This window comes from Panthera tigris, chromosome F3 (genome assembly GCF_018350195.1).
Source record: "Panthera tigris isolate Pti1 chromosome F3, P.tigris_Pti1_mat1.1, whole genome shotgun sequence".
In the NCBI taxonomy this organism is placed as follows: domain Eukaryota; kingdom Metazoa; phylum Chordata; class Mammalia; order Carnivora; family Felidae; genus Panthera; species Panthera tigris.
In genome coordinates this window covers 26,807,144-26,819,138 of record NC_056678.1, presented here as the reverse complement: position 1 = coordinate 26,819,138, position 11,995 = coordinate 26,807,144, and the positions used below count along the sequence as shown (strand labels likewise).

At 49.1% G+C, this 11,995-nt stretch overlaps 1 protein-coding gene across 2 annotated transcripts in view; it reads left to right on the top strand.

The window, feature by feature from the left end:
* Positions 1–1,966: 1,966 nt before the first annotated feature.
* CACNA1E (calcium voltage-gated channel subunit alpha1 E) overlaps positions 1,967–11,995 on the top strand; it is a 309,331-nt gene continuing 299,302 nt past the window's right edge. The window contains exon 1 of one of the 2 annotated variants that reach the window (XM_042976069.1): positions 1,967–2,233. In XM_042976069.1, coding sequence (XP_042832003.1) covers positions 1,968–2,233 — 266 coding nt within the window. In that variant the 5' untranslated portion in view covers position 1,967. The remainder of the gene's footprint in view (positions 2,234–11,995) is intronic. The other variant, XM_042976070.1, reaches the window with a different exon arrangement.

The following is an 11,995-nucleotide window of genomic DNA, read 5'->3' as shown; positions in this document are numbered from 1 at the left end:
CGCAGCTCAGATACTAATTGTTTTTTTCTTCATTAACAGGGTGGGTTTGAGGAAGTCAGTGGAGCGGACTTATGAATAAAAGGGGTGGGTGGGAGGATCTCCTGATAAGACTTTGAGAAGGGTAGTGTTAGCCCCAAACTACCATCCCCGGCCCCAGTATCTGGGCCACTCTTCCAGAAATGGATGCGCAGGGCTCCTCCAGAGCTGAACCCAAGAAGCCGCCCCAGATCGCATTTGCCTAGGGAGGGCAGAAGCTCCCGCGGGGAGCTGGCACCAACAGCAGGGTGCGGAGCCCCCAGTGGTCCCAGCGTGCCTCACGGGGCCTGCGGGTTGCTAAGTGGGGAGACAGGGAGAGGGTGCTGCCTTCTCCGCGGAAATCCCTGGGCAGCGTTCCTTGGAGACTGGGAGGTGTGGAGAAGCAGCGACCGGGCCCTGGAGCGCGGCGCGCACGGCGCAAAGGCTTCGACTACCCGCCTGGGCGGGCACTGCGCGGGGCATAGCACCGGCCGGCGCCTCGGCGGGGACGGAAGGCGCGAGTGCGTGCGCGCGTGCGTGTGCGCCCCCGCCGGGCCTGGGCTCGGCTGTCTTGCGGGGACCGTGCCGCGCCGCCAGCTGCGCCTGCCTCTCTCCTCTGGCGTTACTTGCGGGAGAGGCGACTCTTGCTGGACCTCTGCGGAGGTGGCCCGCTACCTTCTGGCTAAATAAATCTATGAGCCAAACCAACCTCACTTCCCAGGCCCCTGCAGCTGCGGCCGGCCGGGGTCCTTCCGGCTCCATCCCCGCCCCTCCTGTCCTCACCGGCCCCGCCCCCGCCTCTCCAGGCGCTCCAACGCGCGCCTCGCTGCGCCTCTGCGCTCCGCTCGCCCCCCCTCCCACCCCCAACTCCTCGCCTTCTCCTTTCCTTCCCCACCTCTCCTCTGCTTCCCGGAGTGGGGCTGTCGGTGGCAGAAGACGCCGAGCCGTTCGGCAGGAAGTTCGGTCCTTGGACAACTCCCGTGCCAGGCCACGGCTAGGCTCGCCTGCAACCTGTTCCTCCCTCGCCCAAGTGCTCGCTGCCCGCCCGCTCCCGCCCTCGCCCCGGCGCAGCCGCGGATCGCTGTTGCATGCTGATCCGGGGAGGCGGCGGCGACGGCGGCGGCGGCGGCGAGCGCTCCGGCAGGATGCTGGCACTCGGGCTCCGCTGCTCTCCGGAGGCTGCTCAACTTCTATCCCAAGCGCAGGAGCTTTGAAGTCGTTTGTCCCTCTCCGGTTGGATTGACTTCTTCTTTTGATATTTTGGGCGTTGCGGTTTGCGCAGGAACCTCAGTATCGCTCCCCCCTCCCTCTCTGTCAACCTTTGGATGCGTCTGTGCTGGCAGATTTAAAGACCCAAGTCTTGGCTGTGGAATTTCTTAGTTGGACTTGCCGGGGCTGGCGTTATAAACCATGTCACCATAACCCCGTCCTTGTCTTTTTTTTTTTTTTTTAACTTCTTTTGTTTTCATTTTTCCCTTCCTCCCCAACCCCCACCCCCAATAAATCACCAAACTGTTACCTAGCGGGCCGGTGCCTGCCTCTCTTCCAGAACTAGGTGGTGCGTCTGCCAGAAGAGGAGCTATGTTTGAAGAGCAGCCTACTCCACCCCTCTCTTCTTCAGTCCCCGAATGCCACCGCACACTGGCATTTTGAAAAAAAAAATTGCCTCCAGAAACTGAGCACCCCCAAGCCCTCCCCCCGTTTTTTTTTTTTTTTTCTTTCCTCCTTGAGGAATGGAGCTTCGCAGAGGTTGCATTTAGATTCAACAGTTCAGAGCAGCGGGGCTGCTGCTGCCGCCGCCTCTCTCAAGAGCTCGCGAGGCTCCCCGGAGGCGGTGGTCCCCGTGCTCGTCTGGATGCGGCTCTGAGTCTCCGTGTCTCTCTGCTTGTTGCTGTGTGCGGGTGTCCGGCCGCGATCACCTTTGTGTGTCTTCTGTCTGTTTAAACTTCAGGATGGCTCGCTTCGGGGAGGCGGTGGTCGGCAGGCCGGGGTCGGGCGATGGAGACTCGGACCAGAGCAGGAACCGGCAAGGAACCCCGGTGCCGGCCTCGGGGCCAGCGGCCGCCTACAAGCAGTCGAAAGCGCAGAGGGCGCGGACTATGGCTTTGTACAACCCCATTCCCGTCCGGCAGAACTGTTTCACCGTCAACAGATCCCTGTTCATCTTCGGAGAAGATAATATTGTCAGGAAATACGCCAAGAAGCTCATCGATTGGCCATATCCTTTCTTGCCCACCATAACTCCCCTCTCTCCCTTTGCATTTCTTCCGGTAAGGGGGGAAATCTAGCATGGAATTTATCCCCCATCCCCTTCCTGGTGCCAATTTGCCCCTTTGCTGGAGTGCACTCTACTTCGGTGCACCTGAGGGGCAAGCTTGGTGTCTGTAGAGACCAGTGTGGGCACTAGTGCTTTTCAAGGTAAGACTTGGTTTTTGATTTTTCCTATGTGGAAATCTCTGGTGTCCCTGGGTGCATGGTGTTGCTGTGTCTGCCCCTTTCTGGGCTGGGCTTTGTCTGATTTTCAGGCCCCCTCAGGCCCTTCACATAGAATGGATTGCCCCAAATCTCAGGGTTTTCTTTCATACTCACTCCCCTTTCCTCCCTCAAAGACACCCCCTCTGTCTGCATCCCCACCCTCTGGAAAGACACCTGCACTGTCTGCTTGTGGGGAAGTCAAGGCTCCCTGAGGGGATTTATCAGTTCAGAAGCTTCAAGAGTCTGGGCCAAAACCCTGTAGACAAATAGACAAATGGACAAATAAAACAGCCATTTGGCTGGGGATTCAGCTAACTCTGGGGACTGAGTTTAAGTTCCACTGAGAGTGGAGTGAATGAATGTGTCAGCAGAGGCAATCTCTAATGATACAGCCCAGACAGCTCAGAGTGGAGTTTTCTTTTCAGCCAAAGAACAGCTCATCGGAGTCCATCCTTTTCTTAGTCCTGGGTTGGGTACTCCTGCCTCTGAATGTTTGACTCAGCTGAGTGCTCTCCTTGTGCCCAAGATTCACGTTGATCTGCTGGGCTTGAATTCATCAGCTGTGCCCAGAGATGTGCAAGCTGTCTGTCTCTCCCTACCTCCAAAGGAACTGCTCTCCACAAAGAGCTGGTGGGGGTGTCTCTGATGGTGGCAGTTTCAGGGTGAACAGGCATACAAGCAGCTTCTTTGCAGGTTTAATCAAGTGCACCAAATACAGGCTGCTGATTAGGCATCTCACCGCCTTGTTCTTCACTAAGAATTTGGGCACCTGGCAAGGTCTTTAGGAATTGGGGGTTGGTGGGGAGGGTGCTTAATAGGAAGCAAGCCAGTGGCATGGCTTTAAATAGGGGAGTAGGTTTGGAGACATGGGACTTTGATGCTTGTGGAAAGAAATTTCTTGGGAAGGATGTACCTGTAAAGGAGGCCCCTAGTCATCTTCTCTAGCCTCCTCTCTCCCCACCCCTACCCTCCAGGTGTGCAGCAGTGAGACAGCTGGAGCTGCATTGGGTCTCTAGTATCAGTGAGGCACGTGGCTCGCTTCCTCCAGGGCCTGGGCATCTCCCTACTACCCCCACCCCAGTCTCTGGCCTTCCCCTCCTTCTTCCCTAGTTCTCTGCCTCAGCAGCACTGCGATTGGCTGGTGCATGGTGCTTCTAGGCAGCACCCCTCATTAGAAACGAAGGAGCATCTCGAAGCAGATATTCTTCCTGCTGCTGCTCAAATCCTCCCACAACCACCCCTGGCTGGGCTTCCTCTCTCCTCCTTTCTGTGCTCCCCTCCTCCTCCCACCCCCACAGAGTGCTTCGGGGCCATTCCGTGCTGAGTTAAACGTATCTAGGGGTGGGGATACTGGGGAGGAGGAAGGGTCCTGTCCCTGCAGTCCCGTTTGCCCGGTGCGCAGCACAAAGCGGACAGATCTCATTGTGTTGCGTGCTGCGGCAGCAAACACTCCTCTAGTCAGGTTTCCACGGATTTCTCCCGCGGGGCTCCGTTCCCCTGTCCGCCTCTACAGTTCTCTAAAATTCCCCACACTCCAGGTGCTGCTTTACTGTGCCCCTCTCTTAGGGTCGTGTTTACCGAGGCGCCTCTCGGTTTCCTGGCGGTAGACAAAGCCGCCTATCCACCCCGCGGGTGGCAAAGGGTGCCAGCAGCCATCGTTGGCACCTAGGACAGCGCCACCGAAACTCCCCAGGCGTGCGCATGGCAGTGGGATCAGCCCGGTTCAGCACCTCGGGCACTTCCGGCTGGGCCCAGACTGGGGCGGGGGGGGGGGGGGGGGGGGCGGGGGTTGGGAAATGAAGCAAGGGGTCCATACTACGCGGTTGGCGCTTTACACGTTTTCTCTTCCGCTGCAAAGACACCGCCTTTCTGCCAGGCGTTGCGAGCGCAAGGTGCGACAGTGGTTTTTACTCCGCCCTTTCCTTGTCTTTGGCCAGGATGGACCAAAGAGAGTCAAAGGAGAGAATGGGGAGTTGATTTCAGCATCGTACTCTGCGATGGCCCAGAGCCTGGTCCCAGTGGCCTCTTCTATCCCCATAGCTGGAAGTTTCTCAGTGGTTCTTCAGCGTGTAGGCTGTTGTAACAGTGTTCAGAGAACATCTGCTAAGGTGTGTAGAGGAGCCTGGTTGGAAAATTTAAAATACACCATGTTTGCTTCTTTTCCCCCTCCTGGCTGTACAGCGAGACTGTCTAATATATATTCCCTCTGGTGGTGACCATGTGGAAACATTGCGCTTCTTTGGGTTCTGCGTTTTCTCCAGTACTGCATCTGAGATGCTGGTCTCGCTTTCCTTCCTACCTGGACACCCAGCTTCCTGAAATCGCTCCCTTTTTCTTACTGGGTGGCACTGTGAGCCTTGGTTAACCAGTAAAACTTTGGAGCCAGGCTGTCTGCATTCAAATTCCCCGTTCCTTCACCAGCTCTGTGACCTTGAAAAGTTACTTCATTACTTTGTGACTCAGTTTCCTTATCTGTAAAGTGAAGGTGATAATAATGAGTTACTGGGAGAACTAAATGAGGTAGTAAAAGTCCAGTTTGTAGAACATTGCCTAATTACCCAGTAAACGCCAGCTGTTATTTTAATGGGGTCCTTCAGAAATTTCAGCATACCTGAAGAGAGGGGTCTCAGTTCTAAATGAAGGGTGCCTTCTAGATTTTGCTTCTCAAAAAAAGCAAAGAGCCAACAACCAAATCATCTGGGGGCCTGTTCCTGTTAAAAATTCCGGACCTTGAGCCCCACCTCAGATTTACTGTATCAGAATCTGCATTTTAATAAAATCCCCAGGTGGTTAGTACGCACATTAAAGTCTGGAAAGTACTTCTTTACTGTTTGTAAGGGCCAGATTTTTGGAAAAAAGAAAGATTGTTCAGAAAATGTGTTAAGACCTCCTGCTTTGAACTGACATAGGAACATGTAACATGCTTGAGGACTTTGATTATTTGTGCACTATGTCTCTGAGACTTACACATCTTTTATGGGCTGCAGAAAGTCACTGTGGGTCTAGGAGGAAAGGAACACTTCTGTGTGCTGTGTTAGCCTCTCTTCATGCTGCCTATTACTCGTCTTTAACAAATTGGCCTGAAAAGATCAGTTAAGTGAAAGGAATTATTTAATTTATACTTGTAGCATTCTCTGGCTTTCGTGGGTGGGTGGGGTAATCTTTTCCAGTTATTTAATAGGGGAAGTCTAGTTCTTATGGAAAGAAATGCCCACAATAACCCTGATTTGGCATGAAAGATGGTGGTAAGTTACAGCTCACTCTGAATGTGTTTCAGTTTTCTTGGAAGCTACATCTGCATAGGGAGATAATTTTATTTTCTTATGGCACTCTTTTCTGCAGTGGATACCGTAACCTTTTTGAAAATGCTAATCTGATTTAAAATGTGATATTACATTCTATATGATTCTTCCATTTACTTCTTGTTCATCTAATAGATGTAACAAAAGGATTTTCTTTTCCTCGCGGAATTGGCTGCTCTGAGTGTCATCCCACATTCACTGCCATATGCTAACCAGCTCTAACCCTTCCATTCCCAGACCCAGTTATTCTATGGACACATACAATGTTTCCCTCATGGTTTGTGAGATTCCCCACACTTGTTCGTACTTTTTTAGGTCAGAGGATGAGAGGAGGAAATATATCTGACTTGGGGACTCTGTGCCATTGATGGGCAGTGGGAGATTTCCTCCCCACTGATGATGTGGGTCATCTCAGCAGGGGAACACATGTTTCATGCAGAAATGTACAGGGCCTAAAGTAGGAAGATCAAATGTGTTTGCAGCCGCTGAGATGTTGAAGCTCATTATAATGAACTTGTAGATATTCATCCATGATTTCTTGTTGCAGAGAATTTCATTGTAGTCTCAAAAGACTCTGGCTCTGGGTCAGAGGTTATGTGCTTTATTATGGTAAATTTCCCATTGAAAAATGTGCATTTATTTTGGAGGATTTTGGTGAGGATTACTAAAAGCTTTAGTGTCCACATCTCCCATTTTGACATAAACTTTTCTGCTGTTCTGGTTGTCTATAAATATACAGCACCTTGCAGGATAGTAGACTGTAATCTTGGCAAGAATTTCAGGTTTGATGTAACGCTAATGGATCATGAGTCAGAGTGCCTTGATTAGGGCAGAGGGTGGCAGCTAACAAGGACAGAGTCTGTAATTATATCCTATGATCACATAATGCAGAAGGGTTTCGCATCTTCTGTGTACCTGGGCACAGATGCAGACAATGAAGCAGACAGTGACTGTCACTGGCCCTGCGGCTGCTAGAGAAAGGTCTTCATTTCCTCTGGAAACCAGGCTATGCCTTGTCGTGGGGACCAGTTGCCATTGGGATGCAGCCTGGAAAGCGAGCTGGAGCGAAGGAGTTTGACAGAAATGAAATGACGGGAGGCTGGAGATGAAAATATCTTGGACGCGATAGTTTTGTCTATTGGCTTGCGTGTCACCATGTCTCCTCTTCCCTCCACTTGCTTTCCCTGTAACAGGCGGGATGCACACTATGAATTAAAGGAGGAGGAGGGAAATAATGAGCACAGGTCTTTTTTATCTTCTGAAAGATTCAGACTTTGGAGTTTATTAGCTCCATCCAGAATTGCTGATCTCTTTTTAGCTGCTGCTGTATAAAATGTAGGGTTCCCCCCCCCAATCTCTGCAGCTTCCCCCCTCTTCATAGGAACATCTGGTTTCCTCCTATCTTCATGTTCTTAGTTAAAATAAAACGGAGTCAAGATTTGCTAAGCTGTCAGAACTCCTGCAAACCCTTGACTCCTTGGTTTCCACCAGCAGCCCAGCAGCCTCCCTTTTGTCGTTCGCAAGGCTGCACAGGAAGCTGCGGGTCTCCAAAAGCCCAGCCATGCAAGCCAGCTATCAGAGGCCACTCTGTTTCTCACTGACCACACAGACAGGAAAGAGGGAACCTGGACGTGACTGTAATGAATACCCTTTTATTCAAAGAGAGAGACTTTCTCTTTCTGCTGTCCTCTGTCCCTTTTCCATCTTTCTGTATTTCTCCCTCACTCATTTTTAGGTTCAGCCTTTGTGAATAATTCATTATATGTGTGGGTTTTCTCTAGGATTTTCAGAAAAGGAAGGTTATTTGTCTACTTTGGATACAAGCAAGGTCTCTTGCCGAGGACTGGCTTCACAGATGGACTTTTTCGTCTACATCCTCTGTTTTTTTGCAGTGGGACTAGGACACAAAGAAAGGTAGTGGGGGAGCTGGCTGGGGAGGGGGGTAGAGCTCTCTTTTAACATGCTTTTTCTTGCTGCTTTTATAATGACTGCCTCCTACCCAGTCCTGTTACATTTGGGTGCCCCATAAATATGCAGCTACCTCCCCTCTTCTATTCAGAGAAATGGTTAACTAGGAGATATTTATGTCCCCCAAGTACTTGTCACTCTGAACCCTCTTGTCATCCCAGGTCTTACGCTAATAAATGCTGAACCATAGAGCTCAGGAGGCTTCTGTAATTGTTTCTTTTCAAATTTGAGTGGGACTTCACACAGGAATTTGGAAGGGTGAGCAGGTACTGAAATTAATGTGTACCACTCCCCATCCGCTCTGTCATCTGCAACGCTACGTGGCTTTTAAAGCAGTCCCTTTTGGGGGTGCCTGGGTGGCTCAGTCCATTGAGCATCTGATTCAGCTCAGGTCATGATGTCACAGTTCATGAGTTCAAGCCCCACATTGGGCTCTGTGCTGACAGATCAGAACCTGGAACCTGCTTCAGATTCTGTGTCTCCCTCTCTGCCCCTCCCCTGCTTCTACTCTGTCTCTCTCTCAAAAATAAATAAACATTAAAAAAATCTGAAAAAGGGGTGCCTGGGTGGCTCAGTCAGTTAAGCGTCTGACTTTGGCTCATGTCACGATCTCACAGTTCATGAGTTCGAGCCCCATGTCAGGCTCTGTGCTAATAGCTCAGAGCCTGGTGCCTGCTTCAGATTCTGTGTCTCCCTCTCTCTCTCTGCCTCTCCCCCACTCTCTCTCTCTCACTCTCTCTCTCTCCCCCCCTCAAAAAATAAATAAACATAAAAAAAAAATTTTAAGCAATTCCTGTCGAGGAAGGATAGACATGCCAGTGACGTGTGGCAACACTTCCCCTCCCAAGCATTCTGGACCAGCACAGAGAGGACTTGTGTATGGGCTCACTAGCTCGTTTCCAGCATCACTCTTACTTAAGGGCAGAAAGTACAGCACTGAGTTTTTAGGCTCCTCCAACCTGATGGTCTCTTATGTGTCAGTCCTACTTTCGGGGGATGGCTGTGGTTACTTTTGCTCACTGAATAGCCCAGGTATGTTTACTTAATCTTCCATTCCCTGTATCTTTGGCCAGTCTTTGGCTATAAACCCTAATGAGCCCCCCATATCACTGTTTCTGGAAAGCAAGGAGCAGCCAGGAGGTGTGTACTTAAGGAAAAATGGGCCAGATTAAGGAGAATGGCACTGAATGACTAAAACTTGTCAGTTATCCACGATACTTCCCACCCTGCCCCTGGCAGAGCAGTGGGTACTTCTTAGGAGTGCCTTTTTTTTTTAATTGCATGTTGAGTTCCAAATTTGTAGGACTAGGCAGTTCCACTCTTAGTCCTTTGGAATATTAAAAAAAAAAAAAAAAAGGTGCATTTTTAAAGTGGTAGTTCATCCCTGACGCAGGTGGGCAGGGCTTGGGAATGTGACTCCAGGCTAGGCTCCAGCTACAGGCTCCTACCGTCTAGCCAGTGCAGGGCTTCAGGGAGAGGCTGTGCATGGCACCTGTGCCAAGTGTGGTCTTTTTGCCTGTGGGTGGTTGATTTGAACTGCTGTTGCAACTCTGCATAATTTTGAGGCTACATTTTTTTTTTTTTTTTTGCTGCATTTGTTCATGCTGCATTTGTGGTGCCTCTGTTCTCCCCATCCCTGGAGAATTTGGAAAGCCTGTGTCAGATGTATGCCTTAGCTTTCTAAAGGCTTCTGTCAGTAGAGCCGGGAGTGGGGTGTCTATATACCTCCCCCCTTTAAAGAAGGGATGAAGAGGATGTGGCTGATTGGTGGGTAACAGATTAGAGGGGAAAGGAAGAAATTCTCTAGTCAATGTCAAGAACTGAGGCTTGTAGTAATTAGATTCTGCTGTAATTTCTGTGGCTGAGATGCCAGACACTGTGTGTGCCTTGTGGACCCAGAGAAGAGGCTCTGAAAACCAATGCAGGGGGGAGATTAGTTCTCATAAGCCTTTCTCAACCTTCAACTTAGTGTAGGTTTGAAGTGTTTCAAACTTTCTGTGCCTCTTTCTCAATTTCCACACCATTGTCTCATGGGGCTGGTCAGAGTCAAAAAGCATGAAATGGATTTTCAACAGTCACTCACCAGCATCCTGGCAATTTCCAGCTGTGTGTTGTTGGGAACTGTTTAGCTACTATTCTTTCAGAGACTGTTCCTTCCAGCAGGTGACTTCCATCAGCATCAAGGCTAATTCCTCATCTTGTTTCTTTGTGTCGAAGTCATACATATGCACTGCCCATTTTATCTACATCACTGGTTCTCTAGCTTAGTGGCACTCAGGATCTACTGAAGGCATCATAAAATACAGATTTCTGGGCCCTGTGGCCAGAGTTTCAGATTCAGTAGGTCTGAAGTAGGTCCTGGGAATATGCATTTGTCACAAGTCCCCAGTTCACACTGATGCTGCTGACCGTACTTTGAGAACCGCTGTTTGACACGGTTTCATTATCTGCCCTGCATTGCCTTTAGAGAAGGCCAGTTTTATAAATCACTGAGGAGAGTCTTCATCCCAGATTTCTCTCTCATATTCCAGCCTGAAGCCTTGCTGCTACCTTTAGGTTCAGATAGTGAGGCTTCAGGACTTCTCTGTCATAATACAGATGATCTTGGGAGCAGTGATATAGTAGCTCATACATGGCATTAACACCTTATAAGTGAAGGCAGGCTCTTCTGAGAACTGACACTGGACATTCCCCCTTTAATTTCAGCATCTAATGCAAGACTGGCTCATGTTGAGCATTTGGTAAAATTATGTTGGATGAATTAATTAATTGGTTACTCTTGGTTAACAACAAACATCAATGTGCCCAGTGTTGCAAACATTATGTGCCTAGTGTTGCAGTGACCTGGACCTGTAGGAACAGGTGTGGCCCTAGTGTGGGGAGAGGAGGTTGCTAGGAGGTAGTGAGGGCACAGGATGGCTGGTGGGGTCATTACAATGGGAATTTGGAGGTTGGAAAGACGAACTTCATCTACTTCACAATCTTGGTATCAACCACTTCAGTTTCTATGTTACCCAATAATGACTGTGAAAAAACTACACGATATTTGTTATCTGGCATTTTATTATATAGAGCTCTTTATTAATTGGTACAGAGGTCTGTAGTATAATAACAATTGAGATTTGTTCCAGTGGCCCCCAGGCACCACAAAATGCCATAGTGCTTTCTGGATTTTACCAATGAAGCATTCGTTACATTGTGATCAGCTTGGTTTGAATGGTGTGTGCACTTTGTTGTGTTCAGAGATTTTGCAAATTATAATCCATTTTGATTATTTAAAGTAGCTCTTTATCACTTTTTTTGTTAAATTGACCAAAGTGTCCTTCTCTAGCTACGCCAGATAACAGAGGAATCCCTGCATTGTTCTAGAAATCAGTCCTTTCAGCTCTATAAATACTCTAGGACCTGGAGATGAATCCTGGTACAATTGTCATATTGTCAGGTGGTGATTAGAACAAAAGTCCTAATTTTTGAAATGGATTGATAGTTCAGCAAGATTTGGATTCACTGGGCAAGTTCTCCAGCTGGTAAACTTGTATTCTATCCGACTGGGTGTGCTTGTTTCTGTGGGCTGTCACTGAAAATGAGCCATCAAGATTTCTGAGAGAGCTTCCAATGGGCATCTCCAGAAGAGGTTGACAAATTCTCTTCTTTCTTCCTACCCCGACTTGACTGAATTATCCAACTTTAGTGCCTTGGGTTGTTTCCATGTCCTTTTATACTCATCTCATCTCTTTTCTCCTTGAACAAGGTCAGGGGATGTTTGACTCGAAATTGCTCAGTTGCAGGGTGATGGTCTTTAGATGCTCAGGTTATAGAACCTTAGAGTCAGGAATGACCTGAGTCTTTTTGGACTCAGTTGGATGATTCTGCCAAGTTGCAATTCTCAGTTGCTATTCTGCCAACTGCCAAGTCCCTCAAGTACAGCGTTTATTTGCTTTCTGTACTGGGGTCACAACTTTGATTGAAATCTGATTGGTGCTATGCACCCCTCTTTCCTGAAAGAAATAACACATACAATTTGCATTCAGTTTCAGGGGGTTCATGGATCACAACTTAAAAATGCTGACTATGTTAAAAAATTCCCACATTCTGGGATGTTGGGATGCTGGACCATCAGGAATAGTGACTCCCAAACTAGCATCATATTCTTTAGATTCAAGTGTGACAGGAACTCCATGTGAAGGATCTACAGAGATATGTTTGCACTAGTGAATCAGCTGTACTGCCACGGT